Genomic DNA, 16,299 nt, shown 5'->3' with positions numbered 1-16,299 from the left:
CGAGGCAGCCAGGGCCAGCTTCACGGGCGTGCGACCTGGGCCTTGCACAGAACCTGCATTCGCGAGGGCCGTGAGCTTGGTGTAACATCACCTTCGTGAACAGCTTTTTTTTTTATTGTGCTGGATACACATAACATAAAATTCACCGTTTCCAAGTGTACAACGAAGTGCATTCACAGTGTGGTACAACCATCACCACTATCTGTCCCCAGGACTTTTTCACCGTCCCACACGGAAACTCTGCACCCATTCAACAATTCCACATTCTCCCCTCCTCCCAGCCCCTGGGAGCTTCTATTTCACTCCCCATTTCTGGGAATCTGACAATTCCAGATTCTTCATGTGAGTGGAGTCGGCACTATTTGTCCTTCTCTGTTGGCACTTGCACTCGGCACAATGTCCTCAAGGCTCACTCTGTGGCACGTGTGTTGCTCTTTCGCTCTGTGAACAGTGTCCTTTGATGCACACAAGCTCTTACTTTTGATGAAGTCCAACGTCAGTGTTTTTTCTTTTGTGGGCCTGTGCTTTCGGTATCACCATTTTGAAACTTTTCATGCTTTTATCTGCAAGCGTGTCTTGTAAGTGAAGTTGACGGGATGATGAAACATGCCCGTGGGCAGGGCATGGACGTGCGCTGCGTGTGTTCGCTGACCTGCTTGCCGCCCTGGTGACACGGGGCGTCCTTCACTCACAGACTCTGGGTGAACCCACGGCATGGGGGAGCTCAGCGAGACTCGCGGGGAACACCAGGTGAGTGTGTCACATCTGAGCTCGAGTGAGCAGGACAGTGACAGCCCTAAGGCCACGCTTCCCCCTGGAGTTGCGGTGGCATTCTGAGAAACACCAACCAAGCCACCCGTCAGACCCTCTCTTGCTCACATGACTGCCCTGCATGAGCCGGCCACTTGCACAGAAGCAATGGCACAGACGGGAGACGGGCAACCCTCCCACCCTTCCTCACTCGCAAGTGAGCCAAACGCAGAGCGTTGGTAAAATGTGACTGTGTCAGGGAATGAAATAAAAATGGCCAAGTTGGTTTTTGCAGCACTTTCATTATTCTGGATTAAATGAAATGCACATATGCATATATGAGCTAGAAAACACAAACTGCATCATTTTGGTGAGTCTACATATGACTTAGGTGCATTTACATTTGTGTTAAAACTGACACTGCATGATATAAATAGTAAAATTCATGATAATTTAAATGTTTCAATTTTTCTTTACTTAAACCAACATTAAATAGCAGATTAAAAACAACATGAAAAATCAAGAGAAAGACCATGGAAAAAATGAGAAAGATTTATATTTTACTACCATTAGTGACAATTTGTCCTGGTTTTTAGAAAAAGGGATCCAGATTTTCATTTTGCAAATGGTATTGTCAAACCTGAGAAAGCTCCATTACCGTGGAACTATTTCATGGAGAGTCTTCGTGTTTCTGCAAAGCATCCCTCCTCCCAATCGGCAGTGAGGACTCGTGCACGGCGCCTCTCCTGGACACTGCTGGGCCCCTCCTGGGCACATCCATCAACGAGTTTCCAATCCCTGTCACACACCTGACCAAGGCCACCACCACAGACAGGCTGCCTCGGAGCCTGCAGAGCAATTCCTGGCAGCCAACCCCGAGAACAGCACTGAGAAGCCAGCAGTGTCTAGAGCGCATCCGTGAGGAGTTGAACACACCTGCACCTAAAATCACACGTTCTTGAACTTTCTGTAGATAGAGGGCTGAATCAGAGGCACCTGAGCCCTGACGCAGCTGAGTCCCTTGGGCACCAGTGCACTCGCCCCGGCTGCAGGCCGCTTTGCTGGAAGTGGCTTCTTGCCTTAGCCACAGAGTAGCCAGCAATTTGCTGTCTACTTTGAGAAAATACTTCTCCCATTTTCCTTCAGACCTAGTTGTTTCTCTAACACATTGTTATTCCTAAATCCCAGGTTTTTTCCAAGATACTCATTTTTGGAGTTGTCTTAAAATCCTCTCTTGAAGGAGAAAGGATATAAATTAGACTCAGAGAGGAAATTAAACAATTTCACTACTTGGAATGTGATTAATGACAAGAATAATAAAACAAGTGACCTCCACCTTGTGGCTTCACTTGAGCAAACTAGAGCTGACATCTGTCCACCCGTCTGTCCGTCCATCCGTCCATCACGGAACAATCAGTGGATCCATAAAGCAGCCTAACGTGAGTTTTGAATCAGAAGGTCTCTTAGATCACCCATCATTCACCCTGGCCTTTAGGTTTTCACCTAAAACACGCTTCCTGCACTTTGGTTCTTCATTCATTCATCCGTTTCTTCATTGCTAACGCATCCCGCACATGTCTGCTGCAGGCTGAGCTGGTGCCAGGGCGGCACCCAGCGGGCTCACGTGCACCCTTCCCCACGGCTCCTGGACAGAGGCTCCAGCCTGTGCGCCTTCTAACCCAAGGGCTCCTTTTATTTTCTCTTCTCCACAGACACAAAAATTTAAAATATAGTGCGATAGCCAGTTAAACTACTCGAGGACTGGTTTCAATCTTTCAACAGTTGGTTTTAGAATTATCACGGACAGATCCAGAGCAGGCGTCATGCTGAGGCTCGCTCGGCCACACCTCCGAGGCAGGACCCTGCCAGGGGCTGCACGGAATCGTCGCGGGATTCGGCGAGGTCTCCACGTCCCAGACGGTGGGGCAGGAACTCAACCACCTGTGGCCCGGAGAGAGTTGTGAGAACTGCTCCTCTTACAGCTGCCCAGTAACTGTCTTTCCCTGAGGTTGCCCTTCGCCTGGCCTCACAGCGTCACCCTGTATGGCACAGATGAACTTTCAGCCGGCCTCAGGGAGACCTGGCGCGAACTCCGGGGAGTCTCTCTCTGCCTGGCTGCCTCCCGTTAGCGGCTGCGCCCTGCAAGATTCTAGCTGCAACCTGTCTCCTCCGCGCAGAGAGACTACCGGGTCCTGTTCAGATCCTTCCTTCCTGTGCCACTCTCCAGAAATTGCCATTTCTTACGCAGGAAACGTCTTCTCTGTCCCAGTTCTTTGCGCAAACTCTCTCCCCCGCAGGCCCGCAAACTCCTGGTAGTCCACGAAGAACGCGCCCAGGTGTCTCCTTCTCTGTGCAGGCCTTCCGCGTTCTCTGGTCCGCAGCCCCGTGTGGACACCCTGCCTGGCCCTCGTGGAACGGCTGCATTCTCCGTCAGACAACAAGCCTTTTTGACCTCTGTGTCCCCAGCACCTAGCACAGTTCCTGGCACAGAGGAGGTCTTTAATACATATTTTTTAAACAAACCAGTGCAAGTGTTTCCTTTTCAATCCATCTGCACCACTAGAGGAGGAAGAAGAGCTGGGACAGCAAACACAGAGGGTGGGGAGGGCACACGTGGGGTCTCAGCACCGCGAGGGTGCGGAGGAGAGAGCTGCGGGCAGGAGGGGTGTGGGGAGCAGGAGAGAGGCAGAGTCCGAGGGGCACGGCTGACCTGCCCTGCAGTTAACTCCGAATCCCCTGGTTCCAGCTGCCGCTGTCAGATGTGCCCTGCCCCAGCGCCACGAGAAGCACGACCTCAGAGTAACATAGCAAGGGTGAGAGGGTGAGGTCCTCCTCCCGCCGCTCCCAACTGTGCCACTGTGCAGCCCACACTGTCTCTCTGGGCCTCACAGAATTTTCTCTGCAGAAGAACAGGGCTCATGTGTCTCACACAGCTGTGGCCAGCATCAACGAGGCGATTCAGGACCGGCCGCGCCAGCCTCCTTTGTTCTGGTCCCCCCCCCCCCCCCCCCTGGCGGCCGGCTTTGCCCCCGGGGTTCTTGGGTTTGCCCTTCCGTTTTTTGCTTGCCTTTTGCCCGGTTCCCGTTCTTTTCCCCCCCCGGTTTTTTCACCCCGGGGGCCCCCCCTTGGTTTTTTTTTTTTTTTTTTTTGGTTTCTTGCGTTTGGAAATTTTTGTTTTGGACTTTTTGGTTTTGATTTGGATTCGGCGGTTTTTCTTTTTAAAACTTTGGCTTTTTGGGGCCTTCTTTTCCCGGGGCCCGGGGTTTTGGTTTTTTGGAAGTTTTTCCCAGGGTTTTTAAGTTTTGTTAGGGGTTGGGGCCCGGCACCTTCCTTGGGTTGTTGAGGCCCTTTTTGGTTCCTTGCGGTTTTTCCGGGGGGTTTCCTTTTTCCGGCAAAGTTGCCCGTTTGTTGTTTTTTGCCTTACCCTTGGTTGGTTCCGGCGGGGTTCGGTTGGTTTTGGTTCGGCCTTTTCAGGGGCTTCTGTTCATTGTTACCTTTTGCGGCGGTTCCGGGGGGGTGGGCTCTGAGTGGGAGCTGCACTCAGCTTCTGGCCAGTTTAATGACTGGTCTCTGAATTGCTGGGCATATGGGGATTACCGTAAGCAGAGAGTATGGAAAGTCATGAGTCCCCGTCACCCGACGTTTCAGTGTGGGGAAGGAGTGAAGGGGAGGGCTTCACCCCAATTTAAACAAGGCTGCTCGCAAGGGAGCAGCACCCATGAAGCTCTGGTTATCATTCGCCCGGGCCCCGGGCCACGTCTTTGTGCCACAGCTCTGTGCAGGGTTGGAGACGGCAGGACGAGGCATGTTGGAACTTGACAACACGACAACGCACTTTCGTGGGGTGCTGCCTCCAGGCCAGCCCCAAGACTCAGCCCTTTACAGACATTCTCTCTTTTAATCCCCCCAGCAACTGTGTCAGGTAGATCTTATCCTAGTTTTCTGGGACACAGATGAGGAAACTAGGCTCAAAGAGGACAAGAAAATTGCCAAGGTCACTCAGCTAGCAAGAACCCAGAGAGTCTCAATCCAGGGCCTCCACTCTTAACCACCTTTCATCTGCCGCCCCCTCCCCTGCTTTTGCTGAAATACAGACATAGACTCCCGGCCAGTGCCCAATTCCCCTGTGGAAATGGGCCAAAATGATGTCGGATAGATCTCGCGAGCCTTGGCTGCAATGCCCTGGGTCAGCTCGCGCTTCGCCTGCAATAAAATTGCACCGTGCAGTTAGACTGGGAACCTCAATCGCCAGAGGTGCCTCCTGATGCAGCGAAACTGATTTCAGGCCTCTGACCTGTCACACCTCTGCAGGACCCTGCCTCTGACGGCCAGCCTCCCGATGGCAGGGGCAGGGAGGGGCTGGAAGAATACGGCGAGTGGGCGGCATTGGGACTCAGGTACGACCGTCCCATTTCCCCTGCACTTCTTGGGCTTCCCCTCCCTGCGTTTGGAGGCCACTGGCCATGGCCACCCGAGGCTGAGCTGCTGAGGCTTCCAGGAGAGGCACCAAGCTCACACCCAGAGAGCAGGCAAGGCCCCGGGGACGAGGCAGGGGCTCCCAGCCTGTGCACGGAGTGCGGAGCTAATTGAAATATTTGTCGTCTTTCGTGAAACAGCCTTTTCTCAGCCCTCCTCGGCCTGCAGGTCTGGCGCCTTCACTGCAGCTGGACCCTCCCAGCAAAATTTCGTTCCCAGCCCAGGACTTCGGGAGGAAAAGTGAGACTCCAAAGGCTTTGATCTGGCTACAGCTCTTCAGCTTGGTTAGAAAGAGGTAAAATGGTTTTGCACCTTTTGATAACTGGGAGAAGAAAGGGAATGTTTGTCTTGCCTTGTGTTTGGTTTCAGTGACCTCTTTATTCCCAGAATCAAGTTATCCCAAAGCCCAAACACTTAAAACTTTAGGGCTTTTATTTTACAAGACCTATGGGTGCACTCCAGCCACTTGAAAACGTTCATCAAAGCCCAGAGCGGAGTGTTTCAACCCTGGGGGGACATCAAAACCCCCCCCAGGAGGCCTACGTCCAGCCACGATGGAGTAACCAGACACGAGCTCTGAAACAGCCTCCAGACAGTGCACAGCAGCAGTGCGGGAACGCAGAACCGCGACCCCTGAGAGGGGGGAATGAGAGAGGTGAGCCCGACCATTGTCCCCACCTGGAGGCGGTGTCCAGGTCACAGCTCAGGGAGGGGAAACTTGACAGAGCCTGGGGTCTCATTGGGCAGAGGGGGCAGATGCAGAATTCAGAGAGGCCACCGCAGCTGGAATTTGTGAAGAATGGGGAACTGCAAGGAAAGAATGTTCCAGTAACCTGCAGGGGACCCCTCAAGCCTTTGGCTGAATACTAATCTGCACCTGCTTGGGAGAAAACTACCTGAAACCAAGAAAAGAACCACCAGAAAGTGGTAGGTCTGACAATTCCAGGACCTCACACAGAGCTGGAAGCAGTTCACGTTCTCACCAGCCTGAGTGCAAAGATCTTGTCACACCTGAGACATCAGGTAGAGTCCTCAGAAGGCCCATGTCTTAATAGTGTGCTAAATTAGCCCTACATCAGGGTTTCTCAGCCTCAACACCACGCACATTTTGGGCTAGACAATTCTTTGTTGGGGCTTGCGGCACTGTCCCGTGCATTGTAGGAGATTAGCAGCATCTCTGGCCTCTACCTGCTAGATGCCGACAGCATCTTTTCCCAAGTTGTCACAATCACACTGTCTCCAGGCATTACCAAACATCCCCAGGGATATTCAGACCTGCCCCTACACGTCTTAAACATGAGCCTCAAAAGGATCAAGCTGTTTTCAAGTAACTTAACAACAAAATCAAGCACCCAACAATGTAAAATCCACACTATCCAAAATTCAATTTAAAAACAACTTGGTATGTAAAGAAGAAAATATGACCCATAATCAGGAAGAAAACCAGTCAGTAGAAACAGGTGCAGAAATAACAGAGATGATGATGAAACAAGCAGACAAGGGCCTTAGAACAGCTGGAACAGGCGGAGGAAAGCACGGACACGAGGAGGAGAGAAGTGGGAGGTGAAAGTAGTCACTTGGTAAGTGTCTTTGTTGTTCGTTGTTGTTGCCTCTGGGCTGCTCTGGGCCCACTGAGTCACAATAGCCTTGGCCGGGGCACAGGCATAGACAGTTTTTTAAAAGTTCACCATGATTCTTATATCCCACCAGAACTGAGCACTACTGGCTAAATCCCCTTTTAATAAAATTAAATGAGCAGGAAGTGGAGATGGAAATGATGATGGAGGTTTTGAAAACATTGAGAGGCACGGCCAAATAGTGATTTCCAAACACAAAAACCTTTCCTGACTCTTCTAATGATTACATGTGTTAGAAACTGTCACCTATCGGAAGACAGATGGGCGAGCCCCAGCTCGTGCCCCTCAGCCTGCGCCTGTCATCAGAAAGGTCTCGACAATCAATTAGGAGATGCCTAGTCGCATGCAAACTCGGGGAGACACAAGCCCATCGCCGAACTCCACGTGGCTTCCCTTCCAAAAGTCGGTGAAACCGCCCGAGCTCAGCCACGTGGGGAGCCTCAGGATGTGTCCGTGCTCAGGATGTGGACTGGAGGCAGAGCCCAAACACGGCCAATTTCATTGCCCAATTATGGCTATGTTGCTGTCTGAAGTTTATCAAAAACATGTGCAGGGGGAGACATCCCCTTAACACACTGTGTTTCTAACGGTTTTGGGCATCTTAGAGCCAGTAAGGATCGAGGCTTTGCAAACACGAACCCAGGGATCTTCAGCATCCGCACTGCCATCTGCTTCCAAGCCCAGTTACTTGTCAGCACGGCAGGTTCCACTCGTTGTTCACATGAAAAGGCAGTTTAAGTAAGGGTATGAGTATGGCTGGAGCCTCCCCAGACTAGAGTTACACCAGGTCACTGCTTATCCCTGGTGAGAGGTGGCTTCTCCAAGCGTTAACACAGCTCAGGACTAAGTCAATGGTTTTAGAAAAATCCCAGTCTATAAAACTTACACTCAGCTCAAGCATATTTACTGGTCCTTGTGGGAAGAACTTGAAATCCATAAGGTTTTTACAGAAACAAAATCTCCAAAATTCACTTTTATTGGGGACTCCACCGGTTTCTTTAATCCAGCACCTTTGTGCACTGAGAGTTCATCCCAGTGAGCTTGCTCATTTGTCACCTCATTGGATACTTTATGGTCAGAGCCCAGGGCAGGGGAACTGATGGCCTTGGGGTTGATGGAAGAGAAAGAATCACAGAGCTGAGTCCAATAGCAAGACCCAGAGGCTGCTAACTGGGCTCGCTCTCCGGTGCTGCTGGGGAAATTGAGCAAGAAGTTTCCTTCTTTCTAGGTTTCCTAATCTAATGGTGCTGACATGCTCTAGTGGGAACAATATGAAGCATGGTTCAATGGATGTGGAATATTTTAAATTATGAAATGTTTGCTATTGTAAGTCAAGAGGGATAGGAGGGGCAGAACCCATGCAGTGGTTGGCAGACTTGGCCTGCCGGTGAGCCGAGGAAGCGTGCCCTGCCTGGGCCACTTCTGGAGTCCTGGACACAGTGAGGCCCAACCAGCCCATCGGATTGGTTGCTTGGGGAAGGGGGGTGGCGGTTTCTGGCAATTATTTTAACCTTGGTGGCCCAATCGTTGGCACTAAATAGCAGTAGGGGATTGTGCCACACATACAAAAAGGTAGCTGTGACTGCCAGTATATTTGAAGTTTTTTATAATCTCCTTCGAAGATGCACTTTTTCTCATTGTCATCGTCAGTGTGGCTATAGGAATAAATGACGTTTTATGCATGAAAAAAGCGGGGACACAAGAGCCGCTGTTTGCTACGTAGGGTTTTAAATGGAGCCATGAACACTTTTGTAAAATGTGTGATAATATATTTCAACAAGTTTTTCTCTCTCTGGAGAACTGGAAAATAACCTCAGTGAAAATTATACAATGATAAAATTCTGTCCCCATCCGATTAATTACTTATGAATAATAACATCTCTGATTTCTCTCAATTATATTCTAATTGCACACCTTTTGCTCTGGTAGATTGGACAATGAAGTAATGAACAACTATTACTGAATTTAATTAACACCATCATTTCTGAGGCCTTTACATCTCTGCTGTGAACATGGAAATTCATACTCCCAGGGCTGGAACTGAAAAACCAGCTTTGGACCCTGCAAAACCTGTTCCTTCCACATTGTGCTGGTTTCCTTCTGCCCAGCCTGGGGAACAAAGACCTGGCGATTTGCCGGCATTCGTGGGAAGGTTTTCCTAATAACAGCATCAATATTCAGAAAGGTTACCTTTTCATAAAGCATTAGCAGTGTGCATGTTACATTTATCAAAAGAGAAGGGTAAGTGAGCTATATGGGAGTCGATTACAATGTCGTTCATAATTTATTCCAGGTACAATAAAGAGCTGATGGGATTTCATGCATGTTTACTTTCTGAAAAGATAACTGCTTGCGGCTGATACGAGTTGCAGAATACAAATATATTTCAGAGCAGTGTGTTTATCTCACTTAAACATTTTAAATCTCCAAAGTTCTTCTTTTTTTCACAGAGTTGTCTCTGCTTAAAAATTGGAGCTCACTCTCAAAAACCAAAAGACTGTTCTTACCGGCCTAACTTGAATGCTTCTATTTTAGCTCGATCGAGGCGAGCCACACACATTCTCCCGCACAGCACATCAGGAAACAAATGGGAATTTGCTTTTAAAGACAGATGATTGCGAACTTACAGAGCTAAGAATATTTAATTCACAGAAAAACACTGCAGTTTCTACATGTGGATACAAATTACCCAACTTGGTAGTCTTTGGAGCACCATTCAATGTTTGTAAAGGCAGACATGAGTCCTGTGTAAATTACATTCATCTGATATGCTTCCCCTTCCCCCGTATTTCAAAAACTGAAATCAGTTAAGAAATGAAAAAGTCTTTTCCAAATCCCTTGGGAAAGTCTACATGCAGATGTGATTAATTTATTAGACCAGAGAAAACACCCGGCTGTCTGTCTGAAGAGCAGCAGGTCCCACTCTCTCTGAGTCACCCGTGCGTCCCCCGCGCCCACCCAGGCTCAGCGTACCTCATATCTGCTGGCCGTCTGCTCAGCCGTCTTCAAGCCTTGACACATACGGATGATGCAAACTTTGGCTCTTCTCTGGGAGGGAAACCAGTTACTCTTCACAAAATCCATGACCATCACATGGTTTTTCAACTCTGTACTAAACGTTTTTATCTGAAAAGTCCGATGCACGGCCGTTTCCGCGTAGCGGGCAGCGTACCCCTTCTGAAGAGTTTTTGTAGGAATTCCAGAGTGCTGCATGATACTCAGAATCTTGTGACTTCAGCTGGGGAGCCGGGCAAACACAATTTTCTTTGTTTAACCCAGGTATTGAGTGCAGCAGGAGGGACTTGGGAAGTGCCCCAGCTCGGACCTGTCCCAGGGTTTTCCAACTCCAGAGCTAGTTGTTCCAAAATCCCAGTTGCAATGGTGAAGGATATGGATGTGGAAACCTCACAGATGACCCTTACATGCCGTTAAAAAAACAAACCAGAAACAAACAAACTCCTTGCTGCCGTCTGTCCGTCTCCAGCCTCACGCCTGAGTTCTCGGGTCCCTTGACATCTTCTCTGATTTCAAAGAAACCTTTCTCTTTCCCATTGTGTTCAAGTTTTAAACACAGAATTCGCCTTGATTACTGAGAGGTTCGATATGTTTTTCAGGCTCTAGCCCCTCAAATCCAAATAAATTATTTACAGGGCTCTGTCCAAAGGAACCAGGAGGAATAATTGTTGCCTTTTAGAATTCCTGCTTTTACTGGCCAGCGTGAAAGGACCGAGCGCAGACTGCCTGCCAACACGAAGAGTGTCCTCAGCTGGGCAGAGGAGAAGAAACACATTCAAACGAAAACGAGAACTCCCGGCACAGAAGCAGCGATGGCTGCAAGTGAGCATGAGAAGAACAGTGTGTCCCGCTGAGGTGGGGAACGTGCACTGGCTTGTGTGGTGGCTCTGGTCCTGCATCAACCGTGGGAAGTCCCCTCACCACCCTGGGCCTCCGTTTCCCCATGAGGAGAATGGGAATGAAAATCCCCTACCTGCCACTTACGGGGTTATTGTTAGGATCTGGCTGGCAAAACAGTGAGAAAAGGACAGCATGTAGCAGAGTCGTGGTAGGCGTCATTCAAAGCGCAGTTGCGCATTTTCTGCCCAAATTATTTTGCATGGTGTATTCTCACCACATATAATATAGTGGAGCTTTACATGATGTTAATAATTATTGGACTGAATCTTGAATCATTTAGAAATGCAGATCCATGATATATTCCTCACCTTTTTATGTTTTGGTGCCATTTCTGTGAACCTAGTAATTTCGAGGTGAACGGCAGGCCTTGCATCAACGGTGTGCACCAGGAGGAAGCAGATGACAAGGACAGTACCTTGGCCGTCTCCCAAGTCCACACACGGGGCTCTTCTCCACAGGTGACTTGCTCTTGGTTTTTGGCAGCGATACCCCCTTGAATAATTAATTCACCTGCCCCACATTAAAAGCCACGGGGAGGCTAAATGACGAAGGGCCTCCCCATAATTTTCCTGAACACGGAGGTGCAGTCCTAACAAGAACCACGCTCCTTCCTGCTGTTGGTGGAAGCTTTGCAAATCCCACTCATGGGGGCTACAGCTCGGGCTGTGCAATGCTGAACTTCTACCTTCGGAGACAATGGAAACATTTGTTGAAGCCGAGAACTAAAATGAAAGAGGAGATCGAAACACCTTAGATCTCATCAGGTCAATGTGCTTCTTTGAGCGTGAAGACAACAGACCCACAGGGACTAAATGGTGGCCCAAGGTCACACAGTGAAGTGGAGCTCACTGTCTCTTACACGGAATGCTGCTGCCCAGTTCTGCCCGCGGTTCTCTCAGGGTGTCGATGAGAATGTCAAGACCCGACGGATGGCAGCCACGGTCGATGCAGACCCCAGAGCCACGCCAGGAACTTCCCAGTGAGTGACACCATGAGGCCAGCTTGGGTTTGGAAGCTCCGTGATAAAGACAGCCAGGGAAGAAACTTTAGCAATAAAAACATCCAAATTAAACAAGGACATCGAGGAAAGAGGGAATCTGCTTGCCTGTTTGGGGGCAGAGAAGGCCCTTCCCTGTGGCACCAAAGCGGCCACTTGAATCAGCTCCCACCGGCAGCTGTTCCTGTGCAAACCCTACAGAGCCTCCGACAAGAGTGAAGTCCCGTCTTCCACGGTGACAGCTCTCTGAAGGGCCCCGGGCAACGCAGAGGCCGCCAGGCTGCCCGTCGGCCGCTCTGAGACCAGCGAAGCGAGGCTTGCTGAGGGTGGACCGACTGCCATGAGCACTTGTCACGGTCTGCAGGGATTAGTCTGCGGAGATTCCTACGATCACCAAAGCTGCGGGTGACTTTTCTCTCTCCCTGGACCACGGCTGGTGGCTGGACTTTAACTGGCCAGTATGGCCACAAGAAAAAGCAGTAGTGTGGCCTTGAGCAAATCTGCAGAATTCTTGGCCAAGAGAGCTGGACAGAAGCTTTGGTGTTGTCGGGTCTCATCCCTCATGACACGGAGGAGGAGATGGGGGTTCAGAGGGAGGGGAGCGGGGTGGGGAGGTCAGAGGGCTAGAACGAGCACAGGAGGGACACTAAGAGATGGGCTTGCAACTAGGCCCCCAAACTAGCAGGTGATTGTGGACAAGCCCCCTCCCCTCTGGCTGCAGTTTCCACCCCTGGATTCCAGAGTGTGTCAATTCAGAGCACGTGCAGACACACCTCAGCAGAGAGCAGCTCCACCCCCCCAGCGCGAGCCCTCCCCAGGAAGGGCACAGAGGGGTCTCTGCAGACGGAGGCCCTTCCTGTCTGGGCCACTGAGGCAGAAGGGGACTCACATCTTTCCATCCGATCTCAGAACTGTCACTCCTCATGCCCAGCAGGGCCATGGTCACCAGGGTCCCGTCACTGTGCTGTCTTAAAGCACAATCTCTAAGTAACAAGACCTCAGTTCCCCCTGGGGCTTACAGAGCCAGCCCCTCAACCTCAGGCAAGCTGCAAACCTACCCATGCCTCAGTTTCCCCATCTGTTTAATAGTAACAACGATGGTGCCTTCTTCAATGCACTGCTGTGAAGACTGAAGCGGCTCGCACTGGCAAAGTGCTCAGGACAGAGCCTGGCACTGGCCACCCGCCTGACAGACACCAGCAGTTGTCACCCCCAAAGGCAAAGACTTTAAACACGGTAAATTGCCAGACACGTCATTTTAATAGTAAAGAAGGAAGATGAAACAGGAACTGAAGTGGCCATCATAGGACACTGTTTCCAGGGCCCCTCTGCCATGCAGAGGGGCCCCGGAACTGGGGCAGGTAGCCGGCCTTGATTTCCTCAAGCGTGACATTTAGCTAGCATCTCCCCGAGCAGGATGCTGCGAACATTGTGTTAGGCGGTTAGTGTATATGAAACTATTTTACAAATTATGTATTTTTTAAAAACTATACTAATGTCAAATGTAAATATATATATATTATATATTTGCCAGACACAAGCACAAATCGAGCTGGTTCCCACCCAAAGGCCAGGAAGTCAGTCACATCTGCAGTCACAAAAGAGGGGCAGCATCGGGCAGTGCTGTGCCACCACATTCACACAGATTGCCCAAGGACCCCAAACACTTTTTGGTTTGCCCAGAGCTCTGTCCTCCTGGGAAAGGATTCCCCCCTCCACCCCAAACCCACCCACACTATCCCCATGGGAGCTGGCCTGTCTTACAAGAACACCTTGTCTCTGACCTCATTGACTGGTTCAAATAGAGCCAGTCAGAGCCTATCCTTGTTATGGTGACTAGTTGAGTATTCCCAAAATTCATATGTCGAAGCCCTAACCCCCAATGTGATGGTATTTGGAGATGGGGCCTTTGGGAGGAAATTAAGGTTAAATTGGGTCAGGAGGGTGGGGCCCTCATGATAGGATTAGTGGCCTTATGAGAAGATGAACAGGGATCTCCTCTTCCCCACCCCTCATTGTAAGCACAGAAGAAAGGCCACATGAGGACACAGTGAGGAGGTGGCCAATCACAACCCAGGAAGAGAGGCCTCGTGGGAACCCAATGCTGCTGGCACCCTTATCTCAGACCTCCATCCTCCAAAACTGTGAGAAAGTTCTGTTCTTTAAGCCACCCAGTCTACAGTGTTCTGCCATGGAGCCTGAGTTGACTAAGACAATCTAGAGACCCTCAATGTTGGGTGTCAGCTGACTGGCCCCAGGGTGAGCCCCTGGCCCACGTAAGGCAATGAGGGTCTGCCCTGGAAAACCTTGGTCCTGGAACTGAGCAAGAGGTGGTGCAGAGGCTGGGAGATGGACACATCAATCAATGCTGGTGCAGGTGGCAGCTGTCACGGAGAGAGGCAGAGGCCAGAGATAGGAGCTTCCAGATGGTTCTGGAACCCTGGGTCCTACCCAGATCACACCATGACTGTGTGTTCAATGAGAGACTCTAGTATCTTTATAATACTTTCCCCTTCAAACTTAAGCTATTTGGCTTGGGTTTCCATTAACTTGCAACCAACAAATTCATTCATTTATTAAACAAACAGATGTGAAGTGCTTTTGTGCCAGGCACTGCACAAGGCTCCACCTATTCAGAGATGAAAGGGAGTTCACTGTTCGGCAGCGGGACAAATGCCTTGACAAGCAGTTACTGAAAGCACAAAGAACGCTTCCTATGGGAGTTTGTACCAATGTGACAGGGACCCTAAGAAACCCTCCTAGAGGAAGGGATATGGCATTGAGTCTCGATCGATGACTGGCTTTACAGCGTCCCTATGCTTAGCATTGCAGGGACAAAAGTCATCTGTAGGGCACCACTTTCCATGCTCTGCTCATACATTTTGTCATAAAGCATTCACAGCCAAGAATGGGGAAGCATTAATTGAAGCCACATTTACTGCAAATAATCATCAGTCTCACGGAAAACATCTTCCTGAATGTTTTGCCATTTTTTCTTAAAGCAAATAACTCAGTCGACTACTATAAAAGTTAGATCTCGACCTTATTAATGTCCTGCAGAAGATCCTATTTAATTTCCATAAATTGGTCCCTGGGGTGACTCACTAAAACTGTAACATTGTTAGCAACTGCAATCCAATGACACCAAATCAACATAAAGGAGGCTTGAATGTGTTTAGTGTTGAAATATATGGGAAATTAATCTCTTACTTCTCCCTTGCCCCCGATACACTATGCAGGGCTGCATGGGATATGCATTGCAGTATTTAAATAATGAATTATTCAAAAAGAAAAGGAACTTCAGGTACCTGGTGCCAGAAATCATGCCCGTGAATTCTTAATCTGTTCTCCAATGGGATTAGCATTTACGACTATGAAAGATGTCCTAATTATGCAGAATTTCAGAGTTGATTTTCTGCAGGGCCTGCGCAGATCTAAAAAGCATTAGGCAACAATAAAAACAGATGACTATGAATTTCTGAATTCATAATTTAGTTTTCCTTATGGGGGAAATGACATTTTTATTTATGGGCACTTCACTCATCAGGTGGGTGCTGGAGTTTTTCTCCTTTCTCTGAGGCACAGTGCTTGCTGCAAGCGAATCTAAACAATCATCCTTTCAAAATGGATGTGTGGAATGTACGGGGCTGTCTGACATAGGACTGATGCAGTATATTTCTCCTCTTGTTAGGTCCCACCCGCGGGGATGCTGGAATAAAACAAAAAGGACAGAGCATAAAATGGTGCAATTAAGGGATCCTGGACCTTTTAACCAGGTTAGGAAGAGGATGCAAGTTTTCTTGATGAATTCCATTCCTTCAGCAGATTTCTCAGCTGTGCTGGGCTACAGCACTGATACGACAGGAAAGGAGTGATCGTCCCAGTGATCGGTTGTAGGTGCTCAATAATGATTTGTTTAATGGATGAATGAAAATAGAAAGTATCAATTATCTTATAGGCATATCTTTTTGCTTTATGTAAATGGAAAACTTTTTTTCTACTTGTTGATACAACGTTTGGAAACTAAGAAAATTTGATATTTCCCCAAACTTTCCAAGGGCAAGTGCAAAACACAGGAGAAAACTGGAGCAGAAGCACAAACAATATTGCCGCATTTATCCACAATATTCATTTTCTCCCCTTCTCGCAAGCAATCAATAATCATTTATTTAGCACCCACAGGGTGTTCAGCTCTGTGCCAACTACGCCGATTAAATATTCAAAGCCATTTCTAACAGCGCTGAAAACCAAAGCAACCACGGTTAGGGAGAGCTCATGTATCCCTCCTCCACACTCGCGGGGAGGAGTGAGCTATTTGAAGACAACGAATGGTATTTTCATATTTTCCTCCTTTCCAATGTCTCCAGTAGATTTTGAATATAAAGAAAATCATGACTTCGTCAGAAACTGTTTGATTTTAAAGCATATATGTTGGCAAGCAGGAGGTAGGGGCAAAGATTACGGTTGAAGGTTTAAGAAAACATCAAACTGAATCTGCTATTTACATTCCAGGGCAATTTTACC

The 16,299-nt window shown here is 49.0% G+C and overlaps 1 protein-coding gene across 1 annotated transcript in view; it reads right to left on the bottom strand.

Moving 5' to 3' along the window:
- LOC105819163 (chromosome unknown open reading frame, human C10orf90) overlaps positions 1-10,097 on the bottom strand; it is a 209,961-nt gene extending 199,864 nt beyond the window's left edge. Inside the window, exon 1 of the mRNA XM_012655349.1 lies at positions 9,837-10,097. Within this exon, the coding sequence (XP_012510803.1) occupies positions 9,837-10,076 (240 nt within the window). The 5' untranslated portion in view covers positions 10,077-10,097. The remainder of the gene's footprint in view (positions 1-9,836) is intronic.
- Between the last annotated feature and the right edge of the window lie 6,202 nt (positions 10,098-16,299).

This window comes from Propithecus coquereli, unplaced genomic scaffold (genome assembly GCF_000956105.1).
Source record: "Propithecus coquereli isolate 6110/MARCELLA unplaced genomic scaffold, Pcoq_1.0 Scaffold473, whole genome shotgun sequence".
In the NCBI taxonomy this organism is placed as follows: Eukaryota; Metazoa; Chordata; class Mammalia; order Primates; family Indriidae; genus Propithecus; species Propithecus coquereli.
Note: the sequence above shows the minus strand (reverse complement) of the source record. Positions and strands in the feature narration are given on the sequence as shown.